The following is a 25,021-nucleotide window of genomic DNA, read 5'->3' as shown; positions in this document are numbered from 1 at the left end:
CCCAAACGAATATGCTGGAAATGCGCTTGCCCTCAGGCTACCCGAGATCCTCTGCAGCGAATGGGTGCCGTCGGAATGAGAGTCCAGCCGATTAAAGAGCTGCGTGTTTGTGAGAAACGAAGCCATCGTTTAGGCGTTTTTAAGTAAAACCCAGTCCGTAATTTATAATAACGCTTTCTCCGGTGAAAAAGAGGTCTGGTCTGAATCAGGTGAGAAACCTGCACAGATCAAGCAGCGGTTACATTAAAGAAACAAACCCAGATCTACATCTTGAATGGCCTGAGGTTGAGGACATTGTCAGAAAATCAGTTTTGCTCGAACTACTCCTTTAAATGTTGCATCATTAAATACTTGCTTATTTGATACAGTATGTACTTACATAATTATACTAAGCTGTAGTACGTTATACAGTTAGAAACCGTATGTGAAACAATGCTCTACTTTTACTGTAAATTCATTCTTGCACAGGGAAGATTAGTTATGACTTATTTCAGTTAGTTGCCAAGGCAACATTTTAAATTGTAAAGCTTCGTTTTAATTGGTGAAACGGCTTTAACAGCTTTAGTTTTAGTTCGCAATAACAATACAAGTAATTGATTGTGTTCTCAAATACGAGAGGGACTGATGACGTCATTTCAGAGGCGGAGCATAATGGTTTTATTTTTATTATATATTTTTTTCCACTACAGAATAAGGTACACCGATGAATCATTCAAAGTACGACTGGGAACATTCATTTGTTTTCCTTCATGTTGACTATAACATGTTTATTAATATATTTGCATGAGGACAGTTTTCCATCTCGAGACTCCAGACAATGTGTGTATTTTTAGGATTGCGTTCTGCCCATCGGGGGTGAGATTAAGCTGTTTTGCGCTAAAACGATAGCAGCAAACAGGAAGTACAGCACAGGAGTGCTGTTCTGATAAGTACGTGTTTCTGGCCAATGTTTTTTTTTTTTTTTTTTTTTTTCTCGAGCCAGCCAGAGGCGTACCCACCTGAAACAACAAAGGGGAGGTGACCCAATATTTTGGGATAAATAAATTCTTAGTAGGATGACCAATTGTTTAAAAGTTTACATTTTTAGGCCTCTCTGCCTCGGCGGTCTGACAGCGCTCAAAATGATGGCCAATCAAATCAAAGTAGGCGGAGTTTTCGGTTTGCGCGCGAATTTCGGCACTTTAACCGTTAAAAGAGAGCAAGGTACGAAGTAGCGAAACATTTAAAACTTCACGACCGTTTGACAATATAAATGTGAAAGTAACACCAATAATATCCAGTGATGCTAATTTTTTCTCTTTTTTTCAAAACATGGGCTTTTTGAACTGAAAATGGTATTATTTGTTCGAGGAGCTTCTAACCGAATGTGAATGTAATGATGAGACACAAACGTTTCGATTCATTTTGGGCATGCAAATGAGAGTGAGTGAATACAAATTAGTAGTAGTAGTATTTCCGAGCAGTTGAAAAACGCTTCCCAGCTAGTGTTCACTGTTCTGGTTAACTACATCTGATTTAGCAGACGGATGAACCACACCCTCAGTGACAGACGGGCCACATTTTGTTTTTTAGTACACTGGGTCCCGAAAAGTGTTCAGCTTTAATTCAGTCCAGATATTTGTGCATAAACTTAGCGTTTCTCTGTTAATCTGTTTGCCAACAGAACGCTACGGTCTTCGTTGCAAAGAATCCCAAACAAATGCGGCTTGATTGAAGGTCTGGGGAACTCGAGAGGCTTTGAGAAGTTTGCACGGTTTTGGTTCATAGTATTTCAGAATCCAATTGATTTAGTATGTGGCTTGGAGATTACATTGTGTGTAACTGCATTTTAACTAGACGTGATTGGTGACTCCCGATGTCTACATAGGTGCAAGCTGGGAAAGTCTGGACCAAAAAGAAAGTTTGATCATCTTTTAAATAGGTGTGCACCAAAAAGTACATTTTTAGCCTAAAATGAAACTCTTGGCTAAAGGCCAGATACTGAGCACAGTTTTTGCGTGTCCTGTGGACTATTTCATCGATGTTCTTGCTTTGTTTCTGGTCCTGGGATCATTTCAGTCGCGTTGCTGTCTAAATGTGTGTTCATCAAAAAATTTTAATGTGTCTCTTGAAAATGAACAAAGGTCTTATGGGCTTGGAACAACAGAAGGATGAGTAATTAATGTCAGAATTAAAATTTTTGTGTTTAATGTCTTTGATTTATCATGATATAAACACGCGTACCAACAAGCCAACCAGTTGGGTTAGAGCTGTTTCGGTCATTTTACTGCCAAATTCTGCAGTCCTGTAGTTGTTACAAGCATTTGTAAGTAATCTCATGTCACTGTGGAGTTGAGTCCATGTGTTTTCTGTTCATGGATTTGAAGAAAACACCCATGGACCATCTTAACCTGGCTCTCGAATGCTTTTCCACAGACATTAACGGCACTAACGCTTTATTTCCCCATCAAAGAGTGCTTTGTTTGAGCAGATAAACAGACGTTTATGCCTCCTCGGACTCGCCGCTGACGCCTTCTCTGGAGCGCAGGCTGATATTCGTTAAGTTCATCATTAGCACTTATGTAACGCTGTCTGCGGCATGCCGTCATTGCTTATATCCAGCGCCTGTGTGAGATGAGGTGTCTGTCATGGCTAGTTAAGCTCTCTAATAGTAACTATTCCCCATCCTATGCTTTTGGCAGCACACCTCACACACCCGTTTACATCACTACGGTAGTGTGTGTGTGTCTCATTCAAGCTATTCATCATTTTACGCATATTCTCTCCAGCATGTTCCCAAAGCAGCGGACACATGGATATGCAATTTCCCAAATCGTATGTCTTGTTGAAAAGAGGTGTGCTCTTACTGTAAGTGGTCAGATGTACCATTTTGGCCTGCTGCGCCATAAAACAGATGAAACAAATCCCACAGATGCACATTGAAGAAGGGATCCAAGCCAAATCTAGATATCAGGGACTAGGGAGCAACACCCTAGAAACACTCTAAAAACAAATCAAAACATAGCATCCACAAAGCAATCCTTTGATAATAGCAGTTAGTTTTGCACTTGTATTATCTTTAGGAACATGTACAAAGGTAGTTGATATTTTGCCTCTTTAGCAAACCAATGCATTACAAGTTGGCTCATACTGTTTTGGAAATGTTTAACATTCTGCTATGATGCATTCACCCTTATTTTAATCAAAACCTGCATGTCTTATGCTGAACCTTGATGTTCTGGTCCAGTGTCGTTTGGACCTTAGCTTTCTTCAAAATGTCTTCTTTTGTGTTAGCAAGAGACCACATAATTGGTAAATCATGACATAATTTCCGTGTTTTTACGCGGACTGTCACTTTTAAACATAGCAGCAGCTGTGTATTTGTCCACTAGGGGTCATCGGTTAGATGACGGCAGGTAAAAATTGAATGAGGAAGACCACTGAAGAGGATTACAGACCTACTCAGGACTGAAGAATTATGCATACAGTATTAACCTTAAAACTCTGACGTCTGTCTACGCTATTCCTGCTAAAAGACCAAAAAGCGCATGGAAGTTTATTCAAGCTGTTTGTTTCTTTCCAATCAGATGTCATCATTAAAAAAAGAAAATAGCACAGCAAGCGGCTCTGCATTCATGATGCTTAGTGGAAAACCATTAAAATGACTGTTTTCGTTCCATGACTGTACCAGTGTTGTCTGTGTTATTTATTTGTCCCTTTTTTAGAAGCTGAACTGCTGCTGCTTTTGTCTGCACCGCCATATCACAAGGAAACGTCTGGATCGCATGTCCTATTCCGATAGAAACTACTTTTCCAGGTTTTTTGTCTTAAAGGCCTCCGTGGTGTGATATAACCATCCATTTGTGTTCCCATCATCCGTTGGGATGTCATAAAGATGAACTTGCTCTAGGGCAGGATCTCTGTTCTTTCAGAAGTGGCATATTTTTAGCAGGATGGCCCAAACCGAACAAGCTGCTTCCAAATATTTTCCAACATCTGCCGACCATCAGCGTGTCTGCATTCCTCAGCTGGATTTCCTTCACCTGGATCAAACCTCTCTGGAGATATATCATTCCAGCTGAAGGAGGGGTCAGAGACAGGGAAGATGGACAGATGCCCTGCAGATCTGGCCTTCATAATGCGCAATTGCAGAGCTAAAGGTCTCAGATTGTAGATAAGATCGATATTCATTAAACACATGTGGAGTGTCTTGCATGTGCTACAAGTAAACCAATCGTTCGTTGAAAAGTTGTCTAACAAATTAAACAATTACATCCCATAAAGGCCTCCTCGCCTGTAATTCCGCCCCTGTGAATCCTGATGTTTTAGTTCTTTGCTTAATGCTCTGAAAACTCCTGTAAACACCGACTGGAGCTCAGTTTGGAAAAGCGCTCAAGATTCTGGGCACAGCTCCATGCTCTCTGCTATTGCTGGGTCTTTTTAATTGTTTTCTTGAAGGAACTAAATGAACGAGCGGCTCAGATTTTATTGTAGGAAGCGAGTCAAGGCTTATGGTTCCCCAATAGCATTCCATTCAACAGAGAGAAGCGAGAGAGGGGGAGAAACTTCCAGAACTGCTGTTATATAACCAGCCCTTAATTCTTAACGTAGAAAGATTGTCTCATGAATGACCTGTGCTTTTCGGCACTGTTGTCAACATTGAAAAACGCAACACAAGCTGATTAGTTCATAAATAAATCTTTTATTTGTAACATATAAAATTAGATCATAGATAATTTTTACATTTTATTCCAGTATGACATTGTTCAAATAAAAGCGCTACATTTGCGATAAATAATATTAATAATAACAATAATAAAACATTCATTCAACCTTTAAAGTCTGTTGTTAATCATGTTGTGGAGTTGGATTCCTCTAGCTGCCAAACAATGAGGATGCGTTCACCCGCATTAGGAGGGAGTGTTATGTGGACAAACTCAACCTTGACCAGGTTCATAGTCTACCAGTTGTATGTTCAGCGTGTGCATATCTACAATTGGGAATATACACACCTACAAGTCTACAGTTTGGGTCATGTTTTGTATTTAGACATCAAGATATACATCAGGAATTGTAATATTAACAACTGCATCTTTACATCTTTACAGGTTGCTCCATAACGAAGCTATAAAACGTAGTGCTCCATTGTGGAGCGAGCCTTTTTCGAAACGCTGACGCGGCCTCAGCAAACAGTGCACTTCAAAGTCCCCGTAATGTAAGTCCGTAATTCCGTGGGAATCTAGTTACAACAGGAGATGGTAGTTGATTGGCCGGCGGACGGGCCCCCGATTGCGTAGTTGGGCTGCCATTGGTCGTCGCTCTTGACGCGCTCCCGGTCAATCAAGGGTCGAAGCGGGATTCCCTGGCTGGCGCTCAGTCTCTGAACTTGTGGATGTCATTGAAGAGTCTGTAGAAGGGGTAGGGGGCGTCGTTGCCGTGGGCGCAGTTGTAGGTGCACTTGCAGGACTCGATAATCATGACGTTCTTGTTGAAGGTCTCACCGTCCTCGCAGCGATACTTGACACGGATGGTGCGGGTCTGCTGCGGGCTGCAGCAGCGGCCATCCACACAGGAGCCACAGTACCTGGGGCGGTACTTCTTCAGGCTGGAGCATCCGGCGTAGGTGAACTTCACAGGCTGCGTGGACTTCTTGGTCCGGTTGCATTTCTTTCCTTTCTGTTGAGAGTACATAAGATAAGTCAGATGTGCTAAAGATAAGTCAAATGCATGCAAATAACATGACACAATACATTTGTTTTGGCAGGGGTGTTGCATACCTTGAGGCTGGTGTATGGTGATTGACTGCATGGACGGACTTCACAGATCCTGCTCTCTTTAACCAACTTGCATTCTCTGTTGTTGTTGGTAATCCTTGTGGAAATTCCCGTGCCACAGGTCTTGGAGCACTGGGACCAGGGTGTGGTCTGGACGATGCACTTCTCAAACTGGCGGGATTCCGGCTGCGATCGGAATGCTGTGAACAAACAAAGCGCTATTTAAAACTCTGTCCGTATACAAATGACACATGCATGCTAAGCCAAAGCATCTTTGATCTTACCAGGCAAGGATTTGAGTCCGGCCTTCACGATGGAGATGAGCTCGTTCGTTTTGGTGAGGTCGCTCTCGGTGTCGTCGATCGTTGGATCATTGCCAAACAGCTTGTCGATGGTATCCTTGGTCTTCCCATCATCACAGACCCATTCCTCGCAGCACTGGCCGGGCACTTTGACCAGCCTGGGGTTGGCACAGCCCAAAGTGGGCAGGGAGAGCTCTTGCGGGCAAAGCGGAATGCAGCCCACTGCCCCGTCGATGCAAGTGCACTGGTGCTTGCAGTTGGGCTGAAAGCTCTCTCCATTCTGGTAGATCCTGCTGTTGTACTCGCATGGTCTGCCCTCAGACTTGGCTGTAAGAAAAAACAAAAGGTGTGTTTTAATTAACTGTCCACAGAGCTTGGAGCATTCCAATGCAAGAACAACTTATTTTTCTTTTTTTTTCTCCTTCCTCAAAGAATTCCCCCTTCCAATCCACACATGCTTTCCATTCAGTGTCTTTTACAAAGTAATGAGAAACATACCTCGGCAGATGCCTCTGGTGGCCCCATGGATGGCCCCGAAGTTGCACTCCAGCCCTTTGGTGTGGTCGCACGGCTCTGTCTTGCTGCAGTCTTCGTTCAGCTGTCTGGCACACACTTTGCAGCAGCCGCAGCCGTCTGAGACCAGACTGACTCCAGGCATGCATTTGGGGGCTCTTGCGGGCATGAGCATGTCCCCGGGCAGCTGGAGAAGACCTGAGCAGAAAAAAAAACAGTAAACTTGAATGACTTTTAAGTCACTTTAAAACTAAATGAAGCTATTGAAAGTAAGACTCTAGGGATCTAGCACCTATATTGTGTAACATACAATACAGCCTTCAAACTAATGAAACGTTTGCGCTCAAAAACTAACCCTCCAGTGTAAACATTCCCTAAATTATCAATAATTCCATGAATATACTGTGGTTTGTTTCTTCGAGTAAGTTCTAAGTCATCACACGCAACTTCTATAAAAAGCATACGAGTAATACAAGTAACTTACCACATTAAAGTGTGCAATAAGGACAAGGAAAACAGCACAAGCAAACATCTTCGCTTCTCGGCGTACTGTAGATTGTTGAATCAAACAATTCCTCGGTTTATGTCCTCGCTTGCGCGTTGCGCTGACTCCCGCAGATGCGTCGCGTTCTCGCTTTGTTTTCGTGCGTCTGAAGGCGCAGCGCTCTGAGAGTCAAGACGCGCTCGGCTCCTCTTTTATACTGTAGTGGGGCCCTGACGTCACCATCGCTGAACTGTTCCGAAGCTATGCGAGGAATGTTGTTGGCGCGTTTTCCATCCGAGCTAAGCACCACCCTGTCTAACTTTCTTTTTTTCTGTCTTAAATGAATTTTCCCCTCTCGCTGAACACATTTTTACTGTTTCCCTCCTCTATATTTCTCTTGCTCCCTCTGCTTTCCACGTTTCCTTTTTGCGTTTGCATAAATTTAATACTTTAATATTAATGAAACCATAACTACTATTTATCTAGGCTATAAAATGTTCTAATAACACGTTCCACCTTATAAAGAAGCTTCATAGATCCGGTCGTAGCTATAGGTTTATTTATACATTTGTCATATTTAGATTTTTTTGGTTGATATGTTTACCTTTATAAGTCAATAATGATATTAGCTCGAATCGATGTACGGTCCGAATCAGATAGTTATTCCGAACGTGAAATTATAGTCGCGCCAATTTATTCAACGCGTTAAAAGTAAAAACACTGTTTTGTTCAAATCACGTGCTTTACAAGTATAATTTGAAGTATTATTTCACCACACATAATGCTTACTGGCTACTTTGTTTTGGGTAACGTCATGTCAAAGATTAGCGTTGTTACTCGCAATTGAAATATGTGGTGGCCCCAAGGGGTCTATTAATGGCGTTATGCGAGTTCATTCCGAGCGCGTCAACCATAAATGATTCCACAGGATGCGCGCGTTCGCTTATCCAGATCAGCTTGTGAGCTTCGGGGAATTTTATCCACTTTTCAAACGCTCAAACTTAGAAGTGTTTGAAACCCCGTTGTTCCGTCGTGCACCTTAAATGCTGTATTTTGGGCGCGTTTGGAGACGTTCTAAACTCAAACTTTACGGCTTCTATTTTTGGCTCGGCTCGCTTCTCTCTCTTGACTCAACAGCTCTAAGCGATTCCAGATGTGGAGCCTGATTCCAGACGTAACAATATTACCATATTTGGTCTGGGCAGTAGCCTGCATTATTAACATTTCTGCTGGAGTTATCCAACCACAAAGCATTCCTGACAGCTTAAAGGATCCCTAAATGCGCTCTCCGTGGAGGAAATTCCTCTAGCTAATTTAATATTCATGCAGTCTGTCCATCACATAGTGTAAGAAAAAAATGCAACAGGCATCCGGTTTTCCATACAAGATGTTTAAAAAAAATAAAAAAGCGGACTGTTTTTGTCTGAGATTCCAAATAAGTGGCATTCCACCGAAATTCGGAGATTAGAAGCCCTTGGATATACACAAACCAAACTGACTGTGAGAGTAAGGGAATGTACAATATTGTCCTGACAGCACTGAATAGTTCTTCCCGCAGACTCGCAGGGAGCAGAAGCCTCTGGACACTGAGATGTTCCCGAAGAAGAACGTTTGCCACCTGGATTGAGGATCTCTGAAGACGGGTCATAGCCCAGGTCTGTTTTACTTTTACATCTTTATGGACCGTTTGCTTGTTGCTACGGTGTTCTGTAGCCTGGTTTGCATGTGTACAATCAAACAAATCGTGATGGCACTGGTTGTTTTCTCCTGAGAAGCCAGGGAACTGGTGTTTGAAGATGTTTCTGATCTGTTCACTGAGATCCAGAGCTGTAGAGTTCGAAAACCCTGTGGTTAATCTGATTTCAGTTTATTTTTCCCATATTGCGACACTAGATGGTGATGTGCTGTACTTTGTCTCTGCAGTAAAGATGATCTGTGGTCTTTACCATGACTTGATGGTGTGGTTTTACTACAGTAAACATAGATAACCTGGGTTTTTGGTTTGTAATTCTCTCCGACCACCAAAGCTGGTTTGCATTGAAATGGCGTTCTGTTTTGCTCAGGAGTGACCACGCAGAAACCAGTTAGCAGTTCCAAATGCTGATGGGGTATAACCCTGCTATATTTGTTCATGGACATGTAAGTGTCTGAGCCAATCACCTGGGGTGTGGATGATGAAAAATGACATCATGCTAATGCTGATTGGCTGATGGCCCCAGAGAATGCAAGCGTTCCCAAACCCTTCACCAGTGACTGTCCTGAGCTGTGACAGCAGATAACTCTGTTCTGCCAGAATACATGACTGTCATTAGTCGAAGATGATTTTATAGCCAAACGGTTAAAACACAACTGCTTGATTTTACCTCTGTCAAATCAGAAACTTGAGTTTATTTTATCATTTAATTTGTCTTGTATATGCTGTAATGTAGTGCTTGTAAATTATGCTTGTGCTGTTCTTAAAGACATGCCCCTTGCTTTTTATATTTTATTATAGCCAACCCAATGTCCACTACCCTTATGACAAAAATAACATGTTTCTGACTGGCTACTGAAAGGTGAGCTGCTTCCCTGATTTGTTTTTGTTTTGTAGTGTATTCAGTGATATCCGTTAGGTAGGTGTGATATTTTTTATTATTTTTTTAATGAGATTTTAAGAGTTCAAATACTGCTTTTGCCAGTGCTATGGAGTTCTGGGTGGTTATTAAGCTTTTGCTAGGGTGGTGGCTAGACTGTTGCTTTGGAGGACTTTATTGTTACCGGGCCAGTGCTAGGCTAGGGTCTAGGTTCTTGTGGTTACTAGGCAGTTGCTAGGGTGGTTAGGGTGGCTAGTAGGCCATTACTAGGTGGTTGCAAAGGAGTTTTGAAAGCCTGCACAACTGCTATGATCATAGGGTGTTATGTTGGTTACTAGGTCATTGCTATGGTGTTCTAGGTAGTTGCTAGACTGTTGCTAGGGTGGTCAGTGTGGTTACTATGCTGTTTTTAGGGTATTCCGGGTGGTTACTAGGCCATTGCTAGGTGATTCTAACAGACTACAAGGCCATTGCTAGGGTATTCTAGTTGTTTACTAGGTTGTTGCTATGCAGGTTACTAGGACGTTACTAGGTGGTTGCTAAGTGGTTGCAGCAGTGTCTGATAGGCTCTATTCCTCTACTAGAATGTTGCTAGGTGGTTACTAAGAGCTTAGTTATTGGCACATGTTAAGTGGTATTCATTAAGTGTTTCATCTGACAAGAATCAACCAGACAGCTTTATCCTTTCCCATAACAACACTGAAAGCTAAAACAAGGCCATAGTTGGTCAAAACAGTACAGGGACAGCTATTTTCAAGTAAATTTAACAAGCGATTTTTAGTGTTGGAAATGCATTTACCCTTTGCTGAAGCGTCTGCATCTTTACGACAAGCGGAGCTCATGGTTACTTAGCGGCGTCAGACGATTCCAAAGTAGCATGCCTAGTGTTTTCCACGAGTTTTTAGGCGCGACGTGTCTTTATTTTCTCAATAGTAGTCTACATTCTGCTTTTCCCAGTGTGAGCGATCGAGGTCAGCTGAAGCGTCCTCCCTGGAGAGAGTGAGCGTAGAAAATGAGCTCACGAAGCCTTGACATCTGTTCCTGCACATGCCGTTCAGAAAGCGTTCTCCATCTCTCCTGACGAGAGGGGCGCGGGGCTTTTAGGAAACAGTGCTGTCATTGTGTTCCAGTGGAGTCACCTCTCATTTTTCTATTCTGCAATTACACATCCAGGAACCATTACAAGAGCGTTTTTCATTTGTGTCCACCATGTTGTAATGGCAAACATAATATTTTCCACTGGGCTTCACTTTCTTCCAGGGCTTTGGCAGCAGCTATTGATTACGAGCGCATGACTCCCCCGATCCCACCCCCTCTTAAAGGAGAGCTGGACCCTGTCCATATTTCTACATTATGTAAAGCTCTACAGATTAGCGGCAGCTCTGCTTGTGTTTATCTTACCATAGGATATGGTGTGGACGTTCTTACGCGATTCATCCCATCCTGCCACAGTGATATCAAAGAGATGTTACCCAGATATTCGGCCCTTGTTCGCTCTGTGACTTTTCCTGTTATAGTTCACTAAGTCTATGCAATGTCATTTCCTGTGAATGAACTGCTACTCAAATCACACACATGCCTCTGCTCCCTGTCTCCCGAGACTGGAACTGTCATTTTTAGTAGCAATTGATTTAGGCTATTTAATTGATAGTTGTTCCAGGGGTTCTGAAAGCCTTGAAAGCTACCTGATATGGTTCTTTGATGCACTGGGTGATTACTAGGTCGTATCTAGGGGCTTCAGAAAGCTTAAAACTATCCACTCTTATTCTAGGGTGTTCTGATTAGTTTCTAGACCATTGATAATGGGCTCAGAAATGCTTAAACTATGTTCTGTGGAGATCTGATACGCTAGATGGTTACTAGAATGTTGCCGGTGTTTGTTAAAGGGTTAAACATGCTCCTATTCTAGCATGTTCTGGTTCTTATGATTGCTAAGGGGTTCTGAAATGTTAAAATGATATATTATGATACAGTGTTGTTCTGGTTGCTTAATAGATTGTTGCTAGGTGGTTGCTAAGGGGTTCTGAAATGCTAAACGGTCTGCTATAAAGCTAGGTTGTTCCGTGTGATTGCAAGACTATCGGAAGGAGGTTGCTAAGGGGTTCTGCAATACTAAATCTATGTACTCCAATGCTAGGGTGTTCTGATTGGTTACTAGACCGTTGGTAGATGGTTGCCAAGGGGTTCAGAAATGCTAAACTGTCTGCTATGATGCTAGGGTTACTAGACCAATCATATGTGGTTGATAAGGAGTTCTGAATGGTTGTCAGGGAGTTGCTACATGGTTGTCAAGGTGAAGGGCAGAAATCGGAAGTCTGGTTTCAGGAAAGCTTCTCCTATCTTCAAGTAGGTGTCATTTATTTATCCTAGTTAATAATAATGCTTAAGAATAAACAATAGCGATCCTGATGAGTGGAATTTTCCCCTCATGCTGAAGTTTTACAGTCCACACAGCTGCTCCCGGATAAATATTTTAGCCATGACATGCGCTTCCTCCGACTGTACGGAGAAAGTGTTTATCCTGCGGGATCTGATCTGTTTACAGTCTGGGATTCTGGAGCGTTTGATTTGTGTGATAAATACAAGAGGGAAGATGCTGAGATTCGTTTCAAGATGAAGTCATGAAATTACGCACTCCACTCTCACTCCGTATGACCTAATAAAGCCACACAGAGCTGATAGTGAGATCATGTTGAAGAGCTGTTTGAATATGCAGTCTTATTGTCATTTTTATACGCAAATCCATAAAATGTTATGATTTAGCTTAATATTTTCCAGATTTATAAATACAACACCTAGTTTCTCTATACATAATCTCATCTTCCATGTGTATTTCCATCCACACGATACCATGTTTAACACCATCAAAGATAAAAAAACATTGTTTTTCTTCAGTATGAATAAAAACGTCTCACTAATAATCAAAACCAAACAGATGTTTTTTAACAGGGTGTCGGAGTTACAAAGGCTGCCCTATTATGGAAAAGTGGGCGGGGAGCAGCATCTCATTTGCATTTAAAGAGATATACACAAAAACAGCCCATTTCTGCTTCCTCTCAAAATAGGCATTTTCAGAATTACATAATAAGTGATCTGAGGTCTATTTTAAGCTGAAGCTTAACAGACCCTTCCTGGGGACACACATTATTTGTTTTTAAAAAGTGGTTTGCTACAGGAATCAATTTCAAATACATTTCAGAGGTGTTCTGGAGGCTCGTCTCAGCGGATGTTGTATAATGTTCACGCAGAGAGCGCCGCTATAGAATGCGTTTAGCCCCTGAAAACCAGTTCCAAAAGGTCTTTGAAGCTCAAAGTTCATTCATCTTTTACGGCCCTCCAAGCTGCGCGCCAGGTGCGCTAGGACCCGCTCGCCTTTCCTCAGCCCACATATTTCCTCTCCGAGGGGAAAGCCGGAGGAATGGAAAAACGGAGCTCAGGGAGGGAAGGGGGAACGGAATGAGAGGATGGAATGTGGGGCTCCGGGAATGTTTAGACCGGTCTGGATAATTGAGTGGATTTGGAACAAGAAAAGACAAACTTTGTTCCTGGGGTGTGCAGGAATGTACTCAAGGATGTCTGGTGAACGATTACAGCCGCGCTCGATGGAAAGATGGAAAGACTGAGGAATGTCCATAGAAAAGAGGAATTCCAGCCGTGCGCACAAACAGCGTGACCCGAGCTCTGAAATCCTTTCTAAAAATGGAGAGTTCCTAAACGATTCACATCCCGTGTCAATGCGCTCTAAAAAAAAATAAAGCCTCCAAATGGGATGCAATAAAAAGCTTTTAATACGTCAGAAAAGTTATTTATACATCAATTACGGAATGTTTCAGTTGGAAATTCATCTTACATTTTTTAAATGTTACTACTGCTGGTTACGGAATGTTCAGAGAACGTTCAAAAGTAACATCCTTCTTCCCAAAATGTAAAAAAATGGAATGTTCCGAGAACAAATGGTTAAAGCGTTTAAAAACTGGACGTTCAGGCGACGTTTAGAAACAATGTATCCATTACGTTACATTCTTTTTAAAAACATAAGACATATTGAGTTAGCTGGGTATCAGATTTGTTTAATAATTGACAAATTGGGTTCCTCAGAGAACCATTTCCTGTTATTTACGAACGGAATTTTTAATAAACTGAATAAACCACTAAAAAGAACTTGTAGGATGTTAAAATATCTTGGAAAGAAACTTTATTTTTAAGGCTGTTTATGTATATTTATATTGTATGTTTCAAAGGTCTAATGGTTTAGTTTATCTTCTGCAGCTTGTTTGTTGCTATAGACGTGACGCTAACGATTGAAACGAATGCAACACGTCGCACTAGAGCAGTTCGTTCATGACGTCAGGCCGTTAGTTCTCCATGGGTTCCCTCAGGAATTTCCTGTGGGTTTAAGTTGCTATATAAGGACTACAGTGTTTGAAGCGCATCCCTGTGGTCCTTATTTAGCAACTTATATTTAAGATCACGCAGCGGCTTCAAAATTCATATTTTAGCTGTGACTGTACCGTATGACTCTTCAAGTCATTTAAACCACAGACATTTTACTGTAAAACCAAGACCAAGAACGTCTCCAGAGAACAATGCACATTCGCTTTGGGGTTTTAAAGCTGTACTTCTCGACACAATGGCATTGTAGAATAAAAAAGTGCCAAAACCAAAGTTTTCAGCATACAGTATTCAGCGATTGTGCCTCTAAAAAGTAACTTTTTAACTAAAGTAACTTATTTTTGTATTTATTGTTTAGCTATTTACTAAAAAGTCAAATTAAAAGTGAGAAATGTGAAGGTTGATAATTAGACAAAGACCAAAAATTATTGCATAAACAACTTCTTTTCTTCATAATTCAATGCAATTTAACACATGAGAATAAAAATACAAATATGTAAATATAAATAAATGTAATAAAATAAATAGCATGTACTACACTTAGTATAACACCAGTATAATCAGGGAAGGTAAGACTGTATCCTTGACCACATCTAGGCGACAGGAACAACGAAACGCGCGTGAACTGTCTTTAAAGTCGTCCTCGCGCGTCTTTTATCGCATTGGTGCGCGTCGCGTCGGGCGCGTCCGTGACGTCACCAAGCGCGCCGTTCTTCTCGCCCTTTCAGAGCTCGAGCTGTCGTGCGCGCGCGGAACCACAACAGAGAACAACAACAACAAACAAACAAACAAACGCACGCACGCACGCAAACAGCGCAACAATAAACACGACGTGAGCGAAGTTATGGCTGGGCTGATGTCCGGGTTCGGCTGCTTTACGCACGCCGTGATGCGCGCGGCGCCCCGGTCTCTGGCCAGAGACGCGCTGAGGAGCGGCGGTCAGGAGGTGGACCTGCTCAAAGTGCAGGAGGAGCATGAAGAGTACGCGTCCGTCCTGAAGCACCGGCTCGGGCTGGAGGTGCTGGAGCTGCCCGCGGACGAGGCGATGCCGGACTGCGTGTTCGTGGAGGACGCGGCGGTGGTGTGCGGGGACACGGCGCTCGTCTCCAGACCCGGAGCCCCGAGCAGGAGGAGGGAGGTAACGAACAGAGCGCGGTCACGGGAACATTCACTCTCTGCAGTAAGAGAGAAGAGAGAGGGCTTCTTTCATGAACAACCTTTCTCATATTGTCGTAAATGTGCAACAAACTCAAATTTGCATTTCAGTTGAGGTTATATATACATATACATACACACACACACACATATATATATATGTGTGTATATGTATATATGTGTGTGTGTGTGTATATATATATATATATATATATATATATATATATATATATATATATATATATATATATATATATATATATATATATTTATACACATATTTCTATATGTTTCTAATAACAAAATAAAGATTGCACACATAAATAATTGTCACTTTTCCAGAGATCATTATTATTATTATTATTATTATTATTGTTGCTGTTAAGACCATTATATCATTCTGGGGGGGAAAAAAAACAGCTGTTACTCATGCCGTTATATTTCTGCAGTGTAAACTTTTTTTTTTTTTTTTTCCTGGGTTCATGTTAGTTCATGAGCACCGTTCAGTGTCTTGTTTCAGGTTTGTGAAAGTTTGTTGTGGTTCGACCGGCATGCGAGCATCGGGGGGTGTTTCCCAAAACCATTGTTTGCTAACTATAGCTTTACTTCCACTGGCATTTATGACTGCATGAGCACTAATGAAACATGGAAGTGATTTGTGTAGTTTTTACATTGTTTAACCGTTAATCATGTTATATGCGTTTCATAGCTGTATCATTCATTTCATAAAATGCGTAACCGTTCTTCTAGTGAGCTCACAGGACTGTGTGAACATTCAATCGTTTTTCGTTCAGTCACGGGCCTGTCATTCAGAATGTGCTGAGATGAGGATTAAAGCATTTGTGTTCAGGGAGCATCCTGTAGAAATTTGAAGGCCATATTTAATTTTCACGATTTAAAAATAACTCTATATGTCCCTCTCAGTGGCTGTGATGTTTCAGTAGAGTTGCTCGTTGTAAGCTGTAATAGATCATTTAATCGGGTGATGTTAGGTCATGTTAGTCATAAGAGCCTTTGAAAGGCGTCCAGGGGTTCTGCATGAGGCCAGTGAGGATGTAATGTGTTTTGTTTGGTCGTTTCGTGGAGACGCCTGCATCAATATTTACTCGAAACTGCTTTGCCGGGGTGTTTTTTGCGAAGTTGGCGATGCGTTATGCACTTATCTCTTTTGTAAATGTTTAGTTTGTACGTTTGTTCTTCACGCAGCTGTACTCATAGAACGTATGTAGATGCAGCATTTTCAGCACTGATGATAAATCTGAACGTTATAATGATTTCCGAAGGATCTTGCGACGATGAAGACTGGAATAACGATGCTACAAATCACAGAAATATCTTTTATTTTATTCATTATTAAAAGAGAAAACTGCTCTTGTCAATTGGAATAATATTTGACAAAATAATTTTTTTTATTCTCATTTTTGGTCATGTATATGCAGCATGACCCTTTTCTTCTTTATACATTTTACTTCTTTTTTTTTTTCTGACTGTGTTATTTTAGTGCCGATCTTTTTCTTTTACTGGGTCTCGTTGACGTGTGTCATGGTTTTCTAGGAGTGTCCGCAGTGGTGTGTTTTTCTGTGTGTGTCTCCCAGTGGGATGAATGCGGTCCGGGGGGATCTTAGCTCTCTTCTTTGAATGTTGTCATGCTTTAAAAGAAGCGTCTGAATCCAGCACTGACGTACCGCAGGCGCCCATCCGGATCAAGATATCTTTAGCATTTCGATTGATATGTCAGTGCTTCAGTTTGCTAGAATATGAAGCCATTTCGTTTACTTTTGTAGTCATTATGTTCTTTAAAAGAAGATGAAGAGTGCGTGCAGTGAACGGGCGTTTTCTTATAAAGACTGCTGTATATCAGAAGATGAATTCACCCCAAGACCTTCGTTCAACACAAGTGAAAATATTTTTAATGAGCTCTGTGACCCTCCATAGACAGCGACACGATTGAAGCGATCCGGGTCCAGAAACGTAGTGAATACGTCGCTAAAACAGGATGTGACCTCAGTGGCTCAACTGCAATTGCATAATTAGCTATTCAGAATTTTCATTTTGACACGTTTAGAGAGTTTTGAAGGTTATGTTTGCCTTTTCAAATGTGAAAACAATGCTGTGGAGGTGCTGAGCGGTTGCTAGGGCTTGTTAGACTGTTACTAAGGCGTAGCTAGGCAGTTGCCGAGACGTTGTGAGGGGGGTTTGCTGTGCAAATACTTATGTGTCATTAGGCGTTTCTAGTGAGTTGGTAAGATATTGTTAGAAACTTCTAGATTGTTGTCCTTAGGAGTTGCTAAGCCGTTGCCAAGGTGTTGCTAGGGCATTAGGTGCCTGTAGGGATTGCTTGGCAGTTTCTTGGTAGTTGCCTTGGTGTCTGTAGGGGTTTGCTAGAGAGTTGCTAGGATCTCATTAGAAGTTGCTAGGCAGTTGCCAAGGTGTCATTAAGGGGTTGCTAAGGTGTTGTTAGACCTTGGTAAGTAGTTGACAAGGTGTTGTTGGGGATTGCTAAGTAGTTGCCAAGTTTTTGACGAGGTTGCTTGGAAGTTGCCAAGGTGTTGCAAGGCAGTTGCTAAGGTGTTGTTTGGCGATTTGTTGATGGTGTTTGTAGAAAAATAATTATTGTTAAAAGTTGCTAGGTAGTTGTTCTTGGGGATTGCTAAGTAGTTGCCAAGGTGTCCCTGGGGGTTATTGAGGTCTTGTTAGGCCTTGCTAAGTAGTTGTCAAGGTGTTGCTAGGTAGTTGTTAAGAAGTCATTTACAGTTGTTTGGTGTTTGCCAATGTGTTGCAAGCCAAAATACTAGGGTTTGCTAAGTAGTTGTTACGGTGTCATTAGGGGTTGATAGGTGGTTGCTGAAGTTGTTGTTGGGCCGGCTAGGCAGTTGTTGCTAAGGTGTTGCTCGGCAGCTGTACAGGTTTCAGTCAGGGGTTGCTAGGCAGTTGCTAATGCGTTGGGAACAGTTGCTTGTTCTGCTGGATGAAGGTGTTTGGGGTGTTTTACTGGATTAACGTTGGTGTCATTTTCATGAAAAAATGACAAAATGTAGTTTTATTTGAATCAAAAATGTTTTTTCATGCATACATGTGCGAGTTTGCATTTGATCAGTTCTTTCCCATGTGACTGGGAGCTCTGTTTTCTCTCTCAGGGTTGAAATTGAGCTTTAAGATCAGATGCCCTTGACTTATTGTCCAAATGTTTCTTAATGATGTTGGCCTAGCCAAGAAGCCCTACATCAAACCTCTAACAGGAAGTACTAAATTACATTGTGTGCGTCACCCTGCAGCCAGTCCAGTCCAGACTAGGTTTGCATTGGCAGATCATTGCATGCAGGCTTTTATACGTGGTTGTTTTCCTCAGGTGAGCGCTGATTTGTTTTGCAGCGGTGTTTGGGAAACTCGGGCCTTGTTGCATCACTCTGGTATTCAGGTCAAACTCGAGTCATTGTCATTTTAAACGCTCAATTCACAGACACATACAGTAAGAGCCGTACGGCGGGTAATCGGTTAGACCTACTTTCTCTGCAATGACTGCATTGCCCCGTGGCGTTCGCTGAAATGTATATTCGAGTAAACATAGAGGCAGCATCTTTGTGCTTCAACACGCAAGAGCTTGGCAGCGTTTCTTTAAGCAAACATTGTGTCCTTGTGAAAGACTCTTGGATGGAGTTATTTAGGTCATGGCAATCCCTGAATGCAGTTCGGCTGAAATTAGGAGCACATTTTGGTGGGCACAGCAAGGGTTGCATGGAAGGTACCATTCCTCTTAAAACATTTTTTAGCCTCCGCATGCCGTAGCTAAGCGAAGTGCACAGTTAGATGTTTATAAAAGTGTCAGCATTGCCCCGAAAACTGAGGGACAAAAGAGTTGTGTGTCAGATATAAAACTGTTGCCATGCGAGCAGCGGCTGACAATCTCGTGTCAACTATTGATCTTTGGCCTCTGCGGAGTTTGTGGTTAGATATTAACAGTGTTGTTTTGGTGATTTATACAGCGCTGTCTAAAAAAGGTTATCTGTGTCCCTAAAGCACTTTTCACTGTGATTAACTTCAGGAGAGACATCTGTGGAAAAGTTTCAGAAGTTTCCCAGCTAAAATGTTCGATTTTGTTTCCCGAAGAGACACATAAATTGTGATTTAAAAGAATGAAATGAAATGCCGTGGATGTATTTACTGGATAATGCACTACTTTTGAGTGGCATCAAACGATTTGAGATTTGGAGCCAAATTATAGGGAGTATGAAGGGCTTTAGGAAGATCGTAATGTTGTTTTTACTGGGAGATTGGTGGGTTTGTTAGTCAAATCTGTTGACTTTAGCGATATTTGTTGCGTTATATGCCAAGGGTGACCACTCAAAAATTGAAAAAAAGACCTTTTTGAACTTTTTTTCAAAAGTTTTCACGCCTGTAACTTTTGCTTGTTTTGTAAAGGGGGTCAAATGCAATTTTGATTTGATTTGGAGTCAAACTGCCGAAGGGTAAAACTGATTTCAGAAAGATGGGTGCACTATGATGTTATTTTTACACAGAGATTGGTAGGTTTTTTAGTAAAATCTGTTCAGATTAGCGATCTTTGCTGCATTGTACACCAAGGGTGACCAATCAATTCAAGTTTGCGGGCTTGCAATTCAAAAAGGATTAAATTTTAATAATAAATAAATAAATAAATCTTAATAATTTAGTTCTTTTAGTATCTATGTTTCCAAAGGCTCTGTTTTGTTCTTTACCAGAGATGCTAGGATCTCAATGTGGCTCCAAGAGTGAATTTGCATACAGCTGGTATCAAAAGAGCTGCGCAGAACATGCCATAAATTCTTTTAAAAGTGTGCAAGAATTATTTTGAACACATTGTTGTACGTGCACGTATATAACACATTCCTCTCTTTCTGTCACGGTGCTTCATTGCGACTGCTGTCCTGCATAGCAGCTGAGAAACGAAATATCTTTCACCATCTGCCTCAGAGCTTGCGCGCGCGTGTGTGTGTGTGTGTGTATCGATCGGTCTGAACACACACACTCTCTGCTCACTGCGGCGTGACTGATGTGTGGTGACAGATGTGCCGAGCACTTAACTTTGACCCCAAGGCTGACCCTGCTCTACTGAAATATTAATCAGCGTACGTTTGAAATATTCTTATGCATCTTTTCTACGTTTAGCATTCATGCATACGCAGCGTCTAAAGATTTAGTCGATAACTAAAGAGTCGTTAACTGCAGCGTATTCTCGTCTCGACTTGCTTTTAATGCATGCAAAACGATGCATCATGCAACTATTTGCAATCGGTTTCCTTCCAAAATGTGACGCGTTCGGTTCCCAACGAAAGCTACATTTTCTGAGTCCGTCAGTCCTTTAACTCTGCTTCGGAAACTCTAATGCTGTTCTAACGGGACCGGGTTGCTATTACAAACATTTCCAAACATACAGAAGCTAACGCAGGCCATGCATTATTAATATTCATCCGTCTTGAGGTCACATAAACAATATAATCTCTGCGCATTTGTTGCTGTTGTTGGATCACTTCCATCTGTGTGACGTTTACCAAAAACACTGAATTCTGATCAGTCAAATGGAGAAAAATGTTTGACAGGAAATTTGGCCTTTCCACATTTCGTTAAATGGAAACCATGTACTTTCTGCTCCTAATAGTGCAGTGAGGAGATGATTACTCTCGCTGGACAGAGCCCTTTTTTTTGTAAGATGAGGTTTTGTTGTGGAAAGAACCGGGAATTCTGCCAGGAGTCTGATAAACGGGATCAACAGGAAACAGGGTTATTATCATTAACTAAAACTATTTTTAATAAATATTAACAACTTGTTTTTGCCAGTTAGTTGACAGACAGACTAAAACTTAAATAATATACGTTTTAAAACGATCCAAAAACTAATATAATATCACACACTTTAAACTTTGTACATTTTTATTGATAATTATCGTTTATTAAAATGACAAAAAGCGCTAAAAATCCACATTACAATGACTTCAACTAAAAGTCAAATAAAATTTATTAAATATAGACATTTATATAGACTTTTTTTTAATCCAGAAGGTAATAAACTGTTAAAAATTAATGAAATTACTAAACACACTAAAATTTGTTCTAAAGACTAAAATCCTAATAAAATCAATGAAAAAAAAACTCTCTGTATGTCTCTGTGTGTGTGTGTGTGTGTGTGTGTGTGTGTGTGTGTGTTGTCTCTGTGTGTCTCTGTGTGTCTCTGTGTGTGTGTGTGTGTGTGTGTGTGTGTGTGTGTGTGTGTGTGTCTGTATGTCTCTGTGTGTCTGTATGTCTGTGTGTGTGTGTGTGTGTGTGTGTGTGTGTGTGTGTGTGTCTGTATGTCTCTCTGTGTGTGTGTGTGTGTGTGTGTGTGTGTGTGTGTGTCTGTATGTCTCTGTGTGTGTGTGTGTGTGTGTGTGTGTATCTGAGCTGCTGATCACATACAAACATCCGAGCTCATCCCTCAGAAAAATGAGAAAAATCAAAATAGAAACTCCTCTTCACTTTCACAGCAGCGTTTTTACCTTTTAAGAGAGAAAGAAATGTTTCTGAAGCTCATTGTGTGACCTACAAACACCGAGTGTTAGGAAATGATTTCCAGAGTTGTTTTGAAGGTTCATTAGATTGTATTTCTGGAGAAACTCTCCGAGGCGTGTTTTTCAGAAGAACCAGGTAATGAGGTCATTTCAAACGAAGCCTTAATACATCATCATCATCATCATCATCATCATCGTCCGCTTGGGTTTACATGACGATATTCCTCAGAAGCAGATCCTTGTACACACACACACACACACACACACACACACACATACAGACTTACACACTCATACACAAACACAGTGTATCTGTCTGTGTGTGTGTGTGTGTGTGTGTCTGTCTGTCTGCGTGTGTGTGTATGTGTCTGTCTGCCGGCCTGCCTGTCTGTGTGTGTGTGTGTGTGTTGTGTGTGTATGTATCTGTCTGTGTGTGTGTGTGTCTGTGTGTGTGTGTTGTAAGCACACACTGCGTCTCTCTGTTTTGACTGCTGCTGGAGTGTGTCTGGTCCGGAAGTGAGCCGCTGTGAAACACTGATCCGGGGTCAGTCTGACATTCCCAGTGTTCTCGTGATCCCGCTACATTCCTGCTCCTCAGACCAAAGCCGGCCGGTGTTTGCTCCGGATTCAGGAGCGTCTGGCTTGTATGGAAAGTGCTTGAGAAAGTTTGTTTATTGATGCGTGCGTCACAGAAGACTTCTGTCATTCATCTCCCCTCTCACTTTTTGCGACATTTGAATATTTTTGGTATAAACTGAGAGACATCTATGTCTTGCTATGGTTAGTTTTATGGCCAGTGAATCATAAATACACACAAATAAATAAAATGTTCAGACTTTCGGGCAGTTGTTTGGATGTTGCTGTGTGGTTGTTGGTGGTGTCTGGGGTCTTCTGTGTGGTTTCTGTCTGGCTTAGAGTGCTTAAAATGTTTTTCTTTTGAGGGTTCTAAATAGTTTCTGTGGTGTTCTAAGTGGTTTCTAGGACGTTGCTAGGGGGCTTCTAGGAGGCTGATACTGGGGTATCCTGATAGGGTGTGGCTGGAAGATGTTTAGACTCATTTGGGAGGTTTCTGTGGTGTTTCTGGGTTGTTATTTGAGGTTTCTATTATGCACTGTGTGGTTGCTAGGGTGTTGCTAAGGTTGCTAGAAGTTTCTAGGGTGTTGCTTGGGTTGTTCAAAGTATCTGAAGTCTTTGGGAAGTTCTGTCTGGTTTCTAGTGTGTTCTGTGTAGTTGCTAGGTGGTTTCTATGATGTTGTTAATAGGGTGTGCTGTGTGGTTGCTAGGGTGTTGCTAAGGTTGCTTGAAGTTTCTATGATGTTGCTTGGGTTGTTCAAAGTATCTGAAGTCTTTGGGAAGTTCTGTCTGGTTTCTAGTGTGTTCTGTGTAGTTGCTAGGTGGTTTCTATGATGTTGTTAATATGGTGTGCTGTGTGGTTGCTAGGGTGTTGCTAAGGTTGCTAGAAGTTTCTAGGGTGTTGCTTGGGTTGTTCAAAATTTCTGAAGTCTTTGGGAAGTTCTGTCTGGTTTCTAGTGTGTTCTGTGTAGTTGCTAGGTGGTTTTTGGGATGTTGTTAATATGGTGTGCTGTGTGGTTGCTAGGGTGTTGCTTAGGTTGCTTGACGTTTGGGGGGAGGTTCTATGTAGTTTCTGGGAGACTATGTGTGGCTTTCTAGGGTGCTGTTTCTACAGTGTTGTTATTAGGGTGTTCTGAGTGGATGAGAGGGTGTCGCTAGAGAGAGTGGTTTCTAGGACGTTGCGAGTTGGTTACTAGGGTGTTCTGTGTAGTTGCTAGGGTAGGACGTTTTTAGGATGCTTCTGGGTGGTGTAGCTAAATGGATACAAGGTGGCTTCTAGGGTGTTTTAGAGTGATTCCACGCTTGTGAGATTTTCTCATTTGATAGATGGGTAGATTTTGACACATCACTGCATTGCATTGTCTCTGAGCTGAATGAACGGTGAAATGAGAATAATTAAAATGCTAATGAGGTCTCGCACAAGAATTGTTTGTTTGCTTCGAAGCTTCTTTGTGTGTAAATGAACCCAGAGATGTGCTGCTCTATATTTGAGATGCAGTCTGGTTTGCTGTGTGTGTGTGTGTGTGTGTGTGTGTGTGTGTGTGTGTGTGTGTGTGTGTGTACGCGCTCTACAAGGCCAAGTCCTTCCCGTCTCACACGGACACATGAAGAATTTGTGTGAGAGTGTGGGGAAAAAAAACCTACATTTTATCCAGTCCCTGCATCAATAGTCTGATTATCAGCAGCAATAAAAGGAATGTTTCAGATTAAGATGTTTATGAGATGTTTAATAGTTTTAATTATTGGCTGAAAAATGTGGTTGTTTTACTGCATTTTTACCACAGTTCACTTCAATTTGTCCGAAATTCTTATACGTGTGCGTCAGCATTTTTGCTGATTTGTTAAGGGTCTGCGAGCTCCCAGCATGCACTGCAGTTTGAATAAATGAAGTGCTTACTGTTTTAGGATCGCTGTTCGCTGATGCTCTTGTAGCTTTTGTTTTTGCAGAAGACTTTAACTACAGATGCCACTGTAAAACTGTTAATCGCGATCAGCCACAATTTGTATTATTTGCAAATAAATATAAATAATATAGGTTTGTTTGTTTGAATTGAAAAGACAGCTGTTTGGTTTTTTTATGTCTTGTTAAATCTAGTTGTATAAAATGTATTTATATTTTAAAGATAGTATATTTATTTCATATGTATAAATAGTGTGAAAATATGTAGTAAAAATGGATTTAGAGTAAATAAATCAAAATAAAATGTATGCATTTTAATAGTGGTAGTAGTGTGTGTGTGTGTATAAAAGGATAAATAAAGTACAATTTATATGTATATAATTATCTGCACATAATTGCCTTGAACTTATAGTTAAATCTTTTTTTTTTTTTTAATTGCTAACACACACACACACACACACACACACACACACACACACACACACCTGTAGACGTACACAGACCACTTACATAAGGATCCTCTTAGTTGTGTAACCTTGTTTTGAGCTTCTCAGGCTGTAAGTGTGTGTGTGTGTGAGTGTCGGGTAACGGGCCCTCAGGGAAGCACTTTTTACGGCTTCACAAACTCTTTCAGTCTGTTTTGGTTCCTCAACCCTGCAGAAACGTCAGATGCACAGACATGAGTTCATGTGAAACAGAGCACAGTCCTGTATGGTGAATCTGTGCGGGTCGCCGGGTCACACACTGGCCTCGCTGCTGTAGTTTAGGGTCAGTTTTAGGGTGTAAATGAGTTAAATCTGAGCTCCTACGCTCACGTGTCGTCACACACACACATCCGTGTTCTCCAGGCCGCAT

The 25,021-nt window shown here is 41.4% G+C and overlaps 2 protein-coding genes across 3 annotated transcripts in view; one reads left to right on the top strand and one right to left on the bottom strand.

Annotated features, from left to right (window-relative positions):
- Nucleotides 1–4,661: 4,661 nt before the first annotated feature.
- ccn1 (cellular communication network factor 1) lies at nucleotides 4,662–7,248 on the bottom strand. Its single transcript, XM_043230290.1, is given in 6 exon segments — nucleotides 4,662–5,655; nucleotides 5,757–5,953; nucleotides 6,038–6,382; nucleotides 6,554–6,727; nucleotides 6,730–6,766; nucleotides 7,053–7,248. Coding segments are annotated over 6 exon segments (1,104 nt in total). The 5' UTR covers nucleotides 7,101–7,248; the 3' UTR covers nucleotides 4,662–5,352.
- Nucleotides 7,249–8,378: 1,130 nt separating this feature from the next.
- Nucleotides 8,379–25,021, top strand: part of ddah1 (dimethylarginine dimethylaminohydrolase 1) — a 46,051-nt gene continuing 29,408 nt past the window's right edge. The window contains exon 1 of one of the 2 annotated variants that reach the window (XM_043230292.1): nucleotides 8,379–8,707. Coding sequence is in view for 1 of the 2 variants with exons in the window: in XM_043230291.1 (XP_043086226.1) it covers nucleotides 14,862–15,155 (294 nt within the window). In the remaining variant the exon portion in view is untranslated. Of the gene's footprint in view, nucleotides 8,708–14,562; nucleotides 15,156–25,021 lie in introns of those variants that run through there. The other variant, XM_043230291.1, reaches the window with a different exon arrangement.

This window comes from Puntigrus tetrazona, unplaced genomic scaffold (genome assembly GCF_018831695.1).
Source record: "Puntigrus tetrazona isolate hp1 unplaced genomic scaffold, ASM1883169v1 S000000148, whole genome shotgun sequence".
Taxonomy (NCBI): Eukaryota; Metazoa; Chordata; class Actinopteri; order Cypriniformes; family Cyprinidae; genus Puntigrus; species Puntigrus tetrazona.
This window is presented reverse-complemented; position numbering and strand designations above follow the sequence as displayed.